Consider the following 16,797-nt stretch of genomic DNA (forward strand, 5'->3'; position numbering starts at 1 on the left):
TGGTCCTAAGCCTGCTAGGTTTGGGCTGCTCTGTCTGGACCCAACAGAAGTCTCTCAATTCCCTTGGATGATTAATAAATCTATCCATGAAATTTTTTTAAATGTGTCCCTTGGCCCCACAAATGATGAGCCTTGCTTGGATTTTCTAGTGGTAAAGTATCCAAGTCCTACAACAGGTAATCGGGCTTACGGTTATAATGACATCAACACAAGCTCATCAGCCAAAACAAGATCACAAGAGCAGCAATTCAAGTATCAAATGTAATACAAAAGACGAGAAGCTTAAGGATAAGGATAACGTGTTGCTTACATAACTCTATCATTGTAATTCAAACTTTCAAATGCATTGTAATCTGTGTAGCCTATGTTTATAAATAGTTAAATACAGAACACACCTCTCTTACCATTATTAAAGTGGGTTTAAGAGCTATAATTTTCATAACAGATTCTAGTCTCTCAAGGTTTGCCCTCAAGATGAATGAATGAATCTTAGTACCTCTCTATAATTTTTCATAACAGATAAGAATATTCCCACTTTCATGTAAAATAATTTATTTGTTACTTACTCTTCCCCACTATCTTCATCTGGGCCTAGCCTGCTGCTTCTTTGACATCGACAGTGATGGTATACTCCTGGTCGCAACCCAGATATGAATCGCACATGAAATAGAGTGTGTACGTCTTCTTTCCAGCTTCTGCAGGGGCAAAATCAAGCTTAACCTTTGATTTCGTTTGCAGGGAAACCCTCTTGATGGCAAGCAACTGGTTAGTTTTGGTATCACCAACAACAAGCCACCACCCTTCTTCTTTGGCCTTGGGGTACCTGGGAGCATCAACAGGTCCCACCTCTGTCCTTCCCTCAAGATCCCGCTCAAGAGCGACTTGCAGCACCATATTCCTGCCAGCCCTCACCTTGTCATTATCCAGCACTTCAAAAGTCATATCGATGTTAGGAAAACGGTTGCAAAACCTCGCAATATCTAGCAACTGTTCATCCGACATCTGCAGTAGCTCGCGCCTCTCATCATCTTGCATCTCTACCAAATCAAATACGGTCTCTATATTCTTGCCAGGGTTTTCTTGGCATCTCTTGGCCAACTCCTTTGTGAAGTGTGGAAGCTGTAGAAGCATAGAATCACGCTCCCACATGCCCTGTATCACCATTTGGCAGACTTCCATGGCAAGAAGAGCAAGGCTCAGCCAACCATTGCTCGAAATAACATCAACCATTGCCTGAAGCAATCTAGTTGCAGAAAGAAGCACCTCTCGCTGGTCTGATGATAGGTTCCCACCCACACATTGCCTCACAAAGTGGGGCTGAAGAAGTGCATTTGCTTTCACATGCGGGTCCGTGCATTTGGGATTTTCAAATGAAAATCTCTGGTGATTAATCAACCTCTGAACCACCTCTTCCTCCCCAGGTCGTATTGGAAGTTGTGCATATTCTGAAGCTGAAGCCAGGATCTCCAGAAGACCCTTCATCTTCGTTTTGGAAGTCAAAGAAGAACTGAAACGCTCTGTAGTAGTGTAACTGATGTAATAATACGATGCTATCAAGCCAAGATTCGAAGAAGAAAGGTCCGTATCATACTTGATAACAACACACCTACTTGCTTCCAAATCGCTCAATGTGCTCTCTACAAGCTCTGACAAGTGATCAGAAAGGTGTCTGTGACTAACTCCCTGAAGATTGTAATAGTTGGGATTTTGTGTGAGCCTCCTGTACATAAATGTCCATGTAAGATAATCCACAGCATTTTGCTTGTTCTCAATAATTCCAGCAACAACTTCTGCATTCAAATTATCGTGTAGAAAGTGGTGCAAATGGCTTTCAACTGGGAATGTTTCATATAAGAACTTCTTGTAGTATTCTTTACGAGGAGCATGGCAAAGAATGACACATTTCCCAGAATTATCTAGTAAAGGTCGACTTGCATGACCCATCATTTGCAACAGATCAGTAACAGGGTAATCAGTGTGAGAATTTTCCCGACCATCATAATATTGTGTTCCCATCACAACCACCAAGTGGGCTGATAATGACGAACCCCAACACATAGAACTGCTCATGACACAAACCTGAAGCCACCCAGCCACAATCAGCTGTGACACAACTTCTTGATCCAAATTAGTTAAGCCCTCATGCAAAAAGCCCACTCCATGACGTAAAGTGGCTTTCAACATTTCATCATTAATTTTGTCAACGAACGGTTCGATTTCTTCAGGGGTCTGCAATAAAAATGGCTTCTTCCCTCCTCCGTCCGCAACAGAGTAAGTCATCAGGTCCACAGCAGTGAGTCGGACATGCTTCCTTGTCGGAACAAAAACAAGAGCAGGCTTCTCATTCTTGGTATGTTGAACAATTGCGGTGTATGTTGGTTTTGTCATTGCTTGCATCCTCGCTTCAAAATTAGCTATATCCACTCCCTGAATGTGTGTTTCCAATGGCACAGGACGTACGCCAGGAGGAAAATTGAAAAGGCCATGGGAGGTAGCACCAATCCATTCCCCAAGATCCTTTGCATTTGCAAGTGAAGTTGACAGAGCCACAATACGAATCTTGCCCTCAACTTGACTCGCAATGTATCTCATCCTGGAAACAATCACTTCCAAGATGGGACCATCTCGACCCCCTATCAAATGGAGTTCATCAATGATGAAGAGGCTAACCTGTTGAACATGTTTCCTTTGTTTCCAACGGCGGGACAAAGCATCCCATTTCTCTGGGTATTATCTGACCTTTCTCAAGGAGTTTCAAATCGGTAGCTGTTTCCCCAGTTAATTCAACCACCCGCATTTTAAGACCACCCTTTCCAAACTTCCACTCCCAATCACGATACCGTTCCTTGGCCAGAGCTTCAAGGGGTGCAATATAGACAACACGCATGACACTCTCAGGCCCTTTTTGATGATTCCTTAAGATAGCAAACTCTGTACATATGGTCTTCCCATTCCCTGTCGATGCAGCAACTAAAACATTGTCATCTGTGTTATACAAAACAGTAAATACCTGCGTCTGAACAGGATTAAAATGGTTAAAATCCTTATATAGAGCTTCGTATGATGGATTCCTTAAGGCAGTCACAGGCAGTGGTTGCAAGTCCAATAGCTCTGTCGGTGGAGGATATTTTTCTGGCAAGATGAGATGCCTGAAAGAAACAGGTAAAACAGTTTGTGACCCAAGCCATCTATCTGACACAACACGGATGAAGTATTGTGGTGGCAATGGTTCATAAATTGGCACTGTGAAATTCAAAGTGTGATCCTCATCAATATACTGCTTCTTCAGCATGAAATATTCACGATGAAGAATATATTCACCATCATTATCCTCCACAATCACCCAAAATGGTTCCACATATCCATGAACTATGTGCTCCCTCTGAAAGTCTGGCGTTATTGTCAGCTCAACCCTTAAAACAGTGTGAGTAATTGGCTGAACATGTGCTGCAAGGTTAAGTTTAGGGAATTGGTGAATGAATTTATGAAGCGTCCTTCCCATGTTTGGGATGTGAATAAGCTCCCCTATTTCCTGAGATGAAAGGTCATAATACCTTTCCCAGGCCAAATCCTTCTTCTCTAACTTCATCAAAATATCATTTTGGATACCATTGAATTGGCGAAGGGGTGTTTGGACACTCCACATCCTCCTATTAACCATTTTCAGTAAGTTCAAAGCCTTCACAGCCAATTGTGCCCATCCACGTTTCAAAACTATCTCAAAAAGAGCTCGCAGAAGACGTCCCGCACTCTGAACACAAAGATAGAAACAAGTGAGCGAACACAGACAAAGAACTTGACCAAAGAACAAACAAAAGCAGACAATAAAATGAAATCAAAAGTAACAAAGGAAAGTAACTACTAGAGTGAGCTGAAACGTTCTGATGTGGGACAACAAGAAGTTGAGAAGAAAAGTTGGAGGGAGAAGAAGGGAAACAGTTTTTTTTTTAAAAATTCATCAAAAGCTAATTACCACAATACGAAATTATGCTTACATAGCCAAGGGATTAAACCCTAACCCTAGCCCTACTGACACTTAGGCTGACAGCCCACTAAAATAACATAACACCAACTTAAATTAACATAACACAAAGTCTGAAAAATAAAATAACATAACAATAAAATGTAACATAATCAAAAATGCCAAAAGTAAAATCTCCAGCTCTCAAGGCTGGTCATCCTCCGATATCAGGGTCCAAACACAAGTGTAATAACTTGCATATATTTGGTGTCCGCATCGCATGAAAAAAAGAGAAAACAAGTAAACAAGATATAAACAAACCTGAGTTATGAACACCATGTCAGATGTTACTGAAAGGCCTTCAAGCTTCAACTGTGAAATATATGCCTGCAGCAAAACATTAATCTTGGCACTAGGCTCTTCCAAGCTTTCCTTGATGGGAATAGGAACACGATCCAAAAGCTTTGCTAGCTCCATCTTCTCATCCTGTCGCACTGTAACATATTTGAATTCTTCACTGAGTGAAAACAACCGACAAAGCTCAATATCTCCCATAGTGGGCTTCAAATGCTCATTATACGTCAATATTGTCCCATGAGTTATATAATAGTAACTAGCAATGCGACCCAAGTCCGTGACCTGGAAATATCCACTTTTTCTATCGTACTTAACCAAATTATTTTTGTCCAATATGGTTGCAGCAGAATGTATCTGTACACAAAAAAAAAAAAAAAAAACATGAGACAACAAACCACGGATACAAACGACAAACAATAATTTCCATAAGGGCTAAAAAAGAGACAGGAACGCCATCATAACAAAACAGTCGGATCTAAAACATATCTGGACATATAAGGATGCCTCACATACCCACATGCCACTGGTAAGATGTAGAATAGAACAAATCAACTTAGAGAACATATACTTGACCTTTCCCTAGTATAATAAGCATTAAAGATGTATATTTGTATGGAGTAATTTAGTCACACTTGTTATACTAAGCATAAAAGAAATAAGAGCATCAGGGGATAACAGCAGAGACTAGAAAAAATGAGAATGACAAAAAAAGATGCAATGTACAAAACAGCAATGAAACATAAAAACAAGACAATTTGATTCTTACCAAATCAGCCCTCCTATCCTCCAATGTTATATCTGTCGTGAGAACATCAGGTGCTAAACCATAAAGTGTAGGATTACGCAACATGCGGACATACAAGTAAGTGTACCCAATCCAATTGGAGGCTTCTCTAGCATTCTGAACAGTTCCAAGAACAATTTCTGCATTCAATTGGTCAGCCAATTTGGACACAAACTGACTTTCAATAGGAAGCTGCTGATTCATTAGAGAAAGATAATATTGTAGTTCACTATGACCAGTAATGATTATGCCCTCCCCATATGAATCATACTGAGGCCTCCCTGCACGACCCAGCATCTGCATAACATCCAGAGGACTTAGTTCGGTCCATGCACCCTTTTCTGGATTATAAATTTGGGTCCCTTTGATGATAACGGTGTGAGCAGGCAAATTGACACCCCAAGCAAGAGTTGCAGTAGAAACCAAAACTTGCACATGCCCATATTTAAATAGCTTCTCAACAAGCTGACGATCAGACCTTGCCAACCCAGCATGATGAATAGCGAAACCATATGGCAGAAGGTCTTGAAGTTCATTGCTCTTGACCAGATCTATATGAGTATGGAGAATCTCACGGCTTGCACTGTCCTCTTTCAAAAATCTACCAAGAGTATTGTTAGCAAGAGCAGTATCTCGTATGGCACGAGCTGTTTTGGCTGCTTCTTTCCTCGAGTGGACAAAAATAAGGACTTGATGCTTTCCTGCTAAAGCCATTACCTTTTCGTAACAGACATCATTCATCAACTGGAACCTCTGCAGTGGCTTCTTTACTGTGATTCCAATATACTGTTGGGAAAGAGGTACAGGTCTGTAACTATTGTCAAAGTAGAATAATCCTTTTTCCAGATCAACCCGTAAGAACAAAGCCACATCTTCATAGTTAGGGAGTGTAGCAGACAACCCAACCAACCGAATATGCTCTTTTGTAATTTCAATCTGCCTAACAGTTCTAGCGACAATACTTTCAAGCACAGGTCCTCTGTTATCATGAAGAAGATGAATCTCATCAATGATAAGAAGCTTCACAAGCTGTGTATAAGTACGATCACCTGACTTCCTGGTAATGATATCCCACTTCTCAGGAGTTGTGACAATAATTTGAGTTTCTTCAATTTGTTGCCGAGTAAGTGACTGGTCTCCACTAAGCTCCCTGACCTTGACATCATAATACTGCAATCGATCGGACAAATTGCCGACCACTTCAGCGACAAGAGCTTTCATAGGTGCAACATATACGATCTTATAATTACTGTGATTGAATGAACCATCCGAATTCATGTTCAATGCTATTTGCTGAAGTATGGTGAGCACTGCAACATTAGTTTTCCCTGCACCAGTGGGAGCACATAAGAGGATGTTGTCAGCTTTATAAAGGGCAGTCTCATAGACTCTACTCTGTACCCTGTTCAACTCCTTCATTCCTTTGAAAGCTGGTTGTGCCCATTCTGGCATGTCATATATTTTTATAAGTTTATCATTTGGATCAAGTGGTTTTGGCTTCAATGCGGGCACGTGAATTTCTTCGTATCCCTTGCTAGAATGCCTGTAAGACCCATCAGGAAGCTCAATCTTTTTTGCCGCCACCAAAGGACCACCTTGTTCAAAAGCAATACTGTCAAGATCAAGCAACTGGCGCTGGCCCCAACCACTCTCTGCATCCCTATCAACAAGCCCTCTACTACCTCCGTCCCCGTCTCCACTGCTCTCATCCTTCAATCGGCAAGCCTCTTCTCGAATACTCTTCTCCAAGTTCTTTTGCCTTTCTTTTGCACTAGCCCTTGTGGCATGCAACTGATCAACAATTGCCACCAATTCCGGACCCAAACCCAGCATCTCCTCCTCGATCTTCTTCTTCTGTTCATCGTCTCCAGCCCTTGACAACTGGGTACACCACACAATCTTCAGTCGATTCTTCAATAGAAACTTAATAAGATTAAACTTATCAAATTGGAGAAGCACCAATAGCTTCGACTCCACTTCCCTGCCATTACCTTCAGCAAGTATCTTAAGGACCTCTTCTGCAAGATTCTGGCACTGTTGCGGATCAATCTGCTTTTCAAATGCTTCAGAGATCTTCCCCTGAAGCCAATAAGCACCAATGCTCAGAGCATTAAGGCATGAACTCTCATTTTCTTCGCGCATATCATCGTCATCATCAATCCCAACCCCCATTTGCATAGCCCCAGCACCATTGGCTTCCACCACATCATCGTCCTCCTCTTCATCCTCCTGGACCATATCAAGATCACTCTCCTCATTCTCCTCAAAATCGACTGACACGCCCACATCGTCCTCAAGAGCATCATCACCATTGGCAGCAGCAGGTCCAGCTGCATCACCTCCATCTTGATAGTCCGTGATAAGCCTCCCAATCGAAACCAACTGATCAAAAAAAGGGTTGGGAATCGGATTCAGTAACTTCTCAATCTCTTTCTTCTTGTCGGAATTCTTAATTGTCTCATTCTTAAGGACGGCAAGGATCTCATCAGCGGCACCACTGACAATATTGAGAGGCTGGCCACCCAACTGTTGTTGAATGACACTCAGCATAGCCTCATACGCAGCCCTCGACTCGTTTGTCTTCGGCTGGTATACACCTTCTTCGGAAGAAGTCAAGACGCTCTCTTCTTGAAGGCGGCGCCGCTTGCTCTGGCGGCCAGGTTGGGGTTCGGCAAGCGGGTCGCGTTCCTTCTTCCTCTTGGCTTTCTGAAGCTTCTCGTCCAGTTCAGGGGGTTTCCCACGGTCGGCCCTATTGCCGAAGCTCTTGGTGTCGATCTTGCCCCAAAGGGACTCGGGCTCGCCAGTTGGCTCGTGGGTGTCCCGTGGGCGAGAGTCGGTGGTCAGGACCAGACTGGAGTTGGCTCGATACTCGTACTGCTTGTGTCTGGCATGCGCTTCCGCACCACCGCCCAGATGCGCCATTTCGATTAGGATCACTCGCCCTCTCAATTCCAAATCTCAGAAAACCCCTGCTTCAAATTTAAATTCAAATTCAGAACAACTCAAGTGTCTCAGCCTCTAAATGGTCAATAAACCCTAGATTCTTGAAGAACAATAACTTGATACATAAACCCTAAACGCATGTAATCAGCTGATAAAAGGAGAGGAAACACTTTAACCTTACTACTATTGTTGGGGTTATCCGCGAGAGGCCTTCTTCCTCTTCGGCCATCATATATTTGGGAAAGAGTGATGCCCAAGCTATTGACGCGACTGAAATTACAATTTTCAACTTCAGACTGCGCCATGAACAGTGAAGGTGAAGTAAACTAAAGACAGCTACAATTGGACCCTTCCCTCAGTTCCCTGCCGACTCTGGTCTATCGCTTGCCATAGCCATGGACTTAGCTTATACTATTATCAACGGTCTAGCTTACAACCTGTAGAAAAAAGAACCGCGCATCTCCTCTGACAAAATCAACGGTCTAGTTATACTATTATGTTTAAGCAAAACGCTGTCGTGGAGGGCGTGAGGCAAACGTTGGATCATCAGGTTTATCAAATATTTATGAATGTTTTTGTGATATGTACCATTACTCGTTGAGCTAATTAACACCTAAATATTCTAATTAATTCATGATACACCATATATTATCATGTTCATAAATCATAAAGATTAACAAATAAATGTTACTCTTCACACATGCTAATATATGTGACGTATTTTAAATGGTTTTTCTTTTGTTTTTAAGTAATTAACATGATAAGTCTCTTAAATGAGTATGAATAGTAGTATTACTCAAATATTAGAAGCATTCCCAACCATTCCTTAATTGTTTATATACTTTTTCTTTAAATATATATATATATATAGTTCGACAAAGTTTTTTTCTTTAAATTGGGTGAGAAAAATTCTACTAAACTTGCATATATTTGTCGTGAGAGCACATGATTCTTATATGTATTTTTAAGATGATTAAAAAAGCATGTAAAACTTGTTATTAGTTAAAATGCATGTGAGAGTCAAGTGCTCTAAAGACGTATATTAATTTAATAATTAAACTAGATTATAAAAATTTTCTCTAACCCAATTTAAAAGAAAACTACTCTGCCATATACGTACACTATACTAACACTCTATATACACATTATAAATAGGTTTTATCACATACAATATGTACTGAGTTACTACAATATATGATGTAGACTTATTACTTATTAGGCATTATAAGATATATATTAAGGGCACGTTTGAAATTGCGTTTGAGAGGTTTAAAAGTATTTTAATTAATACTTAAAATTCCGTTTGAAAAAAAAAAAGTATTCATTTGGTAAAAACATTAAAAGCGCTTTTAAGGGTCCAAAAAGTCTAAAAATGACAAAAACGCACTTTTGACAAAAACTTAAAAATGAAGTTTTTACCCAAAAGCTATTTTTGACTTAAAAGATCCATTTTTCAAATGCAATTTCAAACAGGCTCTAAGAGTAGTGTAGGCCTCTAAGTTGAGCAATTAGTCTCTTGTGTTTTTCTCAAGGTTAATTGCTTCCACTATTTTACCTATTTTATTTTACCGTTTATATATATATATAATACAAACCCCATCCAGGACCAGACATTAACGGTTGCAACGTGACCATGCAAACATTAATTAGTCGACCTCGTACACTATTTAAACAATTACAGAAACAATAATCCACCCCCCATCCATTTACAGAATCAACGCAAATACAAAAAGGACAAAAAAAAAAGAAAAAAAAAAAGCAAATGGAGAAATCAATCTCATATATATCCTGATATATATTGTCTTAGTGAATAAATGGCTTGAAATTTGTCACCAGCTTCTTAATTTGATCAAGAAAGGAAGTATAAGATACAATCCCATCATTTCCAGCCAGCACCCTGTACTTGTCCTTCCTTGTAAAGTTCGTGCACTCGAACCCTAGCGTAGCAGCCAAGATTCTTTGCACGTAATTTGCAACATCATGCGGACTTTTCCCAGACGAACACGTGGCTTCTGCCGGTAACTGGTTCAAGAAAGTTACCTCGTACACTGGCCTCGGGTTCATGAAGAAGAAAATGGGGTCCAGCCCTTTCCAGCCCCTAGCCGTCGTTGCATGGAAGAACCCAACACGGTAATTCATGGCCACCGGAACAATCCGATCCGTTAGCTCAGCAAACAGCCCGCTGAACCTCAAAAGGAAGGGTTCCCGGCATGTTGTTCCTTCCGGGCAAACCGCCAGGTCTCCGATGGATAATTCTCGCTTGATTTTTTCCGCGTCGACTTCACGGATTCTGGTTAGCCTAACGGTAGGAATTGGCGATAAGATCTCTGAGAATCGAGAGATGGAGTACGTCACGGCTGGGATTTTTCGTCCGAGTACGGTGGAGAGGACGACGGGGTCCATTAGGGTCCGGTGAGTGCACACAAATAGTACTCCCGTGTTGGCACCGGATGCCGGCGAGGGTGGTTTGCCTTTGACGATAACCTTGCTGCCGAACAGTCGTGACATGTAGGGAATAGCACTAATTGGTAGCACCATGCCCATAACAATGCGGATTATTGCAAGTAAGATGCCTAAGGGCATCCATAGGAGGATTAAGAGGGCGGTGGATGGTGTTGGGCGCTTCACTAGGCGGCCATCGTGGAAGATCACCGGGAGCGGGCGGAGGACTTGGTGGTTATACTTTTGGTCGGCCATGAATGGTGGCTGCATTTGTTCCTGCATGTATACAAATTAATTAACCACCGTCACATATATAATTGTTTTATTAATTAAGGTGATAATTTCTAAAAATCTCTCTTATGTTATTTTTATGTCCCTCTAAAAATAAAATTGTTCATTGCATAATATATATATATATATATATATATATATATACACACTTACCTTGCATAGCGATAAGAATGAAGAACCAGGCCTTGCTAAGCCTAAACGTGGTGGTTCATCTACAAACAACTTTGCCACCCGATCGGATAGAGGACGAATATCATCGTTGACGAACCCCGTTGCGTACCCAAAACGGTTCACAACAAGTTCGCTTCCGACAACCTCGTCAGCTCGCAAATGATACTTCACAAACCTCTCAACCATAATCCTCGGCGTCTTAGTCACCACAACTCTTTTGTCATAGAAGCTAAACACCTTCCATGCCTCCATATCAATATCATCCATGTAAAACTTTGGCAAAACAGCCCTCGCCACCGATCTGATCTCGGATTCACGAACGCCTGCGACAGCAACAAAGATCATGAACTTCAGCCCGGCGTCTCCCATCCCCATCATTTCCAGCAAGCGAATCACCGGCCATAACATCAGCAACACTGCAAACCTAAACAAACCCGAGGCCTCGAATGCCACCAACAAGAAGTAGGAGTAAGCGTCGGGGTCCTTCAGAAGCGATCCTTCGAGCTCGGCAACAACCGACTCCACTGGGCTTTTTGTCATTTCCCCTTCTGGGTTTCCTAGTATTTTCCGTTTCAAGGTTCTTGGATGAGGGTGACAATGGTTTTTATGCTTATAAGAAGTGGGAATTGGGCAGTTTATCAGTTTACAACTACTTCTTTATATACTTTTTTAGAATTTATTCTCTCTCTTTCTCTGTGGGTGGATATATGGGTAAAGACTAAAGGATTATACGCCACGTTTTTTATACACAGAGATCGATTACTTAACTCCAACAACTTTGTATTAAGGCCTACGTGTACACCTAAACCTAAAATAGCGTCTGAGTTGGGCCAGCCGTAGGTGAAGTTAGTCAACTGCATGTACATATATACCCACGTTGTTGCATATGGGAAGCTATCAGAAATTTCTGGGTGATTAATTCTGTGTCTCGTTCTCTGATTTACTCTCTACAAGTTAAGAGTAATGCTACTTTTTTAAAGTATTTATCACATTTATTTTACACCAATTTATGTAACATGTGACAACTCAAATGCTCGAGTTTACTCTTGCCATAATGCAATGTATAATCCTATGAGTGGGCTAGCTAGCTAAGTGTATGAAATTTCTCTTCGTTATTCAAAGAATAAAAGAAAAAGGAAACAACAAAAACCTCAAGGTTATGCTTTGGTTGTTTTGTTGGTTCTAGACTTGCTATGTTCCCTAGTTTGATCCAATAGAATCTCTTGCTTTTTTCAGTTTTTTTTTTTTTTTTTTTTTTTTTTTAATAAAAAAATGAGATAGTCCCCTCTATAATATCTTGGGATGGATTAATTGAGATGATAGTGTATGAATATGTATGTAATCTCATATTGTTTTGTGTATTGATGCAATTTTTTTTTAAAATACCTAATTCATGTAACTCATTCTAAGTTATGTTAGTTAGACATTAATATGTACACCAATTTGCATAAATTGATATATTGATTTGAAAATCCATGATGAACCTATACTTAATTAGGATTTAAGTTTGTATCAAATTGATATCGATCTATGGTACGAAAGTTGCCCTAAAGCTCCTTATGGTACGAAATCTACCAAATTGATTATTCTGTACGTGTGCTCTTTTATTTGGATCCAAAGTGAAAAAGACCACTCTTTGTAACCCCTTTGACCCTTTCCTTATTTGAAAAAAACATAAAAAATAAAATAAAATAAAAATTCAGCCTCTATGAGGGGAGACTAGGTCGGCTGCCCACCAAATGAAGGATGGTTGGCATTTCGATGGTTAGCCCTCCTTAATTTCTCAAACATGAATCAAATGAAATTTTAAATTATTAAACAATCAAATGCAACCAAATCTATCTCATCGATCCAACCCAATTTAATTGAACAAACTCAATTAGTCTTAGCTACCCAATTCAAATTGCCTTGTATCTTTAATTTGCTGACATTTCCAGAAGTCACCAGCAAGAAAGTTTTCATTTAGTCATGCCTACTTGATCAATTAATCCAACTAGCTTAAGGCCAAAATTAAAATGAAGAAAGATTCAAATTGCCATGTTTGAGTCTAATCGTGATCAATCTAAACCAACATATATATATAATTTTCTGTCACATTATTTCAAAGTAGGTTGGAATATTGATCATTTTGGTACATATATAAAATCGATTTGGCAATATATAGTATATATGAAGCTCCAAGATGGGTGTCATGCATGGGAAGCTTGCAAGTGGGAGCATGAAAGTAGGTTAGAAACTTATTTGCTTCCCCCGGCCGGTCGGTTGACCAACCTCTCTGTAAAAACACTTGTTTTCTTCAACTCTATTAATATGCTGCGCATGCCTTGCTTTGTCAGCCAAACACACCATTTTTTTTTCTCCCTAGGTTAGGTAAGGTTGGTTTGAATATTAAAACGTTTTTAATGCGCTGTGTTCACACTTCTTGGCAATCAACTTCGGCTGGAAGTGATGTATATTTCTTAGGCCTACTCTAATGAGTGTCAAGACAATCTAACATGTTTGGGTTTCTCAAAAATTAATGTTTGTGTTCCTAGGTTAGTAGAACGATAATAAATGACTGTTAAGAGTATTAAATAAATAGCAAAGTTTTCATCCAAATTGGGTTAGAAGAACTTCTTTTAACCTCGTCTATAAAAATGACATATGTTAGTTTTTTTTAAGGGATAAATGCAAAAGTGGTCCATATGGTTTGCCTAAATTATAAATCACTAAATGTGGTATAAAAAATAATTTATATGTCCTTGTAGTTGGCCTAAATTACAAATCACTCATTGTGGTATAAAAAATAATTTGTAGGTCCTTATGGTAGGCCAAAATAACAGTTTATTTTCTGAAATCAATTTTCGTTAAGTAACTTAACAAAATCCATTACTTCGTCACGTAGTACCTAATAAAAATGCGACACATGTTATTATTAATTTTTTACTTTAAAAAATGACAAAAATGATTTTTCACATCATTTTAGGACATCAGCTAAGATTACACATTAGCTCCCACTCCAAGTCATACTACTTCAATAAATTAACATAATCTCTTCTATCCCCAAAATTATACTATGTACGTAACCCTTTCTCATTTTCACATTCCTCGCCACAATTTAGGAGTATTTCGCGAGAATTTGACTGTCACATCTTCTAACCATTGAAAAATAAATAAAAACAACATTCAAGTTAATAAATTGTGACAAAGTTTTCCTTTAAATTAAGTCGGAGAAAATTGGGTTACTCTTTTTATTAAACTGCATTTGTCTTTAGAGCATGAAAATTGATTTCAGGGAATAAACTGTTATTTTGGCCTACCATGAGGGCCTATAAATTATTTTTTATACTACTTGGAATTTTAAGCCAACTACAAAGACCTATAAATTATTTTTTACACCACATGGAGTAATTTGTAATTTAGGCCAACCATAGGAACCAATTTTACATTTATCCATTTTTTTAATAACATGTGAGATGCAAACGAGTTTTTAGTAAAATTTATTCTAACTTTATTCATGCTATTAAAAAACATGTGCATCTCATATGTTCAAAAGACACATATCATGTTTATAGATTGAGTTGGAAGAAATTTCTCTAACCCAGTTTAGATAAAAACTTGAAAAGATTTTTTTCAAACTAGTTTGGAAAAAATTTCCGTTCAATATATATAAATGAAGCTCGATCTTGGAAAGGCCGTCTTTGCTATACCACCCTGTTTCTAAGCCCATTCTCTAACATGCATTGAAACTGGGTCAACCCAAGACGGAAAGAAAATTGAAAAGCAAACCCAACTGATGCCAGCCGCTGCAACTCTTTAATTATATAGCCCAATACTTCTTCCTGTAAGATATGACAAAATATATATACTTACTGGGCTTGATTTACTAAACCATTTTCCTTCTGTTTTTTCTTTTGGAAACAAAATCATTAAAAAAATAATTTAAAACATAAAACAATCAAAATTATTTTTATATTGATCATATCACATCAAAATATTTTGTTCAAAAAAAAAAACATCATTCAAAACACGGGGAGCCAATGAGGTTGCCCCGGCCCATAAAAAGTTGAATCTTGAACCGATGACCTTCGGATCTGAGAAGAAGAGGATATATATAGGAAGAACAAAATAATGTGAGATTGGACGGTATGGGACACCGTTCAAAAGCTCGTGTATATCGTTTAGTCAACGCATGAAACTTGTCCTCCGCTCAATTGGATAGAGGGCGATGAGTGGGAGAGAAACCCCAAAGGCGAAGGGTTAAAAAAGTTTGTGGTATATATATATATATATATATATATATAGTCAAACACTCAAATCATTTTATTTTACGATTGAGATGCATGCACCCTGACTGGACACAAATCTAAGATGCTAATGCAAGTGGAAAACACGGGGAGATGCTTCGATTTTTGGCTTTCAATGTGATGCTGTCCCATTACAAAAGATGCATTGCCCAATGCCCCATCTCTTCCAATAACCCTTCACTACATGCATAATCATTCACTTCAGTGGTTGAATTTTTCCATTGGGAAAATGGGGAACTTGTACTCTTCCTCCTCCCCTAATCATCGTCCGTACTCAAAACCATTGATGGTCCTTAGAACAAGAACCACAACCACCAAATGGGGGTGCAAAAGAAGAACCCCATAGCTCAAATCTGGTAATCGGGTTCAAATCGAGAGTTCGAGTCAGGCCATAAAACACAACACTCCGAACGCTTAAATAACAATTGAAAACCTGGGTAGAAGATAATCTTTCATTACGTTGTCCTAATTGTCTCATTATTATTAGCTGAAAATCAGACAGCGTTCTTAGTCTATTACAAAGCGAGAAATGTTACACATAATTCTTTCAACTATCTCTTTTTACAAATTTAATGAATCCACCATTAAATTTGTAGATTCATATATGTCATACAAAAATTCAATAGTAAATTCATCAATTTACTATATATGGAGATGATTGAAAAATAATTGATAGAATGATTTTTATCTTTTCTCATTAACACATGACATACCTCACTAGGGGACACTAATTTGGTGCCACCCTTTGGTTGAGGTTATCCATCGTTTGCAAGCAAGAAACCTATCCAACTTTCATTCGAATTGAGATCCCCTCTAATTGAGGAGAAATTATAGATTCTTCAATTGTTAATCGTAACTCTTCATTTTATAACCGAGGTATTAAATGCGGCTTTTATTTTACCAAAGTTAAATGATTTTATAGACCATTAAATTTAAAATAAATTGTCACGATTAACAACTATAAAATCTTCAATTTTTTCTCAATCGAAAGGGATCCGAATCCTTTCATTCTCTCTTTGAAGAATTATCAAAGTCATCCCTATGGGCTCTCCCTTTCTATATATATATATCCGCTGTTCAATATTGACCATTGGATCAACAGTATCATCAATAGCGAATACAAGTGGGTTTGATTTCGGTTGGTTAATTAAATAAATAAAGGAGACAAGAATAATAAATAGCGGGGGCAGGCAACTCTCGATATTTTTTCACCGGCTTTTACTACTTAGCATAGTGGGTGCCCACGTGGCGAATAATTAATATGCTGACCACAAGGTGAACATCAAAAAAGCAACGATTAATGTTTTTAACAGAAATTGATGAATATTGTGTCAGCATCAAAGACAAGTTCATGAAACAACACATCACCTTAGCCCTAATTAAAACAAGATAAGAATCACATCATCACCCATGTACATGTACATGTACATGTACATGTATGACACTGCCACTTTTAAAGGTTCACCATTCATTTATATTAATTTTATTTATCATTCCTCTATTATTATTATTATTATTCTTTGTTAATAATTAATACCATCTAGCTATATGAGAGAGAGAGA

At 38.8% G+C, this 16,797-nt stretch overlaps 2 protein-coding genes across 2 annotated transcripts; both read right to left on the reverse strand.

Annotated features, from left to right (window-relative positions):
* Positions 1-289: 289 nt before the first annotated feature.
* On the reverse strand, positions 290-8,450 carry LOC132186743 (DExH-box ATP-dependent RNA helicase DExH12-like). The gene is given in 6 exon segments (XM_059600772.1): positions 290-592; positions 595-2,728; positions 2,730-3,751; positions 4,283-4,672; positions 5,085-8,071; positions 8,222-8,450. Coding segments are annotated over 5 exon segments (6,516 nt in total). The 5' UTR covers positions 8,025-8,071; positions 8,222-8,450; the 3' UTR covers positions 290-562.
* Positions 8,451-9,802: 1,352 nt separating this feature from the next.
* On the reverse strand, positions 9,803-11,567 carry LOC132187786 (glycerol-3-phosphate acyltransferase 5-like). Its single transcript, XM_059602220.1, has 2 exons — positions 10,932-11,567; positions 9,803-10,763 (listed from the first exon to the last, which is right to left on the reverse strand). The coding sequence occupies exons 1-2, from the start codon at positions 11,487-11,489 to the stop codon at positions 9,849-9,851; spliced, it is 1,473 nt and encodes a 490-aa protein (XP_059458203.1). The 5' UTR covers positions 11,490-11,567; the 3' UTR covers positions 9,803-9,848.
* Positions 11,568-16,797: the final 5,230 nt, after the last annotated feature.

The sequence above is a fragment of the Corylus avellana genome, chromosome ca7 (assembly GCF_901000735.1).
Source record: "Corylus avellana chromosome ca7, CavTom2PMs-1.0".
Taxonomy (NCBI): Eukaryota; Viridiplantae; Streptophyta; class Magnoliopsida; order Fagales; family Betulaceae; genus Corylus; species Corylus avellana.

Excerpts from the sequence above, each read along its gene's own strand:
- LOC132187786 (XM_059602220.1), bottom strand. The coding sequence starts at position 11,489 with ATGACAAAAAGCCCAGTGGAGTCGGTTGTTGCCGAGCTCGAAGGATCG. Across the intron at positions 10,764-10,931 it reads CATTCTTATCGCTATGCAAG|GAACAAATGCAGCCACCATT; the intron begins GTAAGTGTGTAT and ends GTATACATGCAG.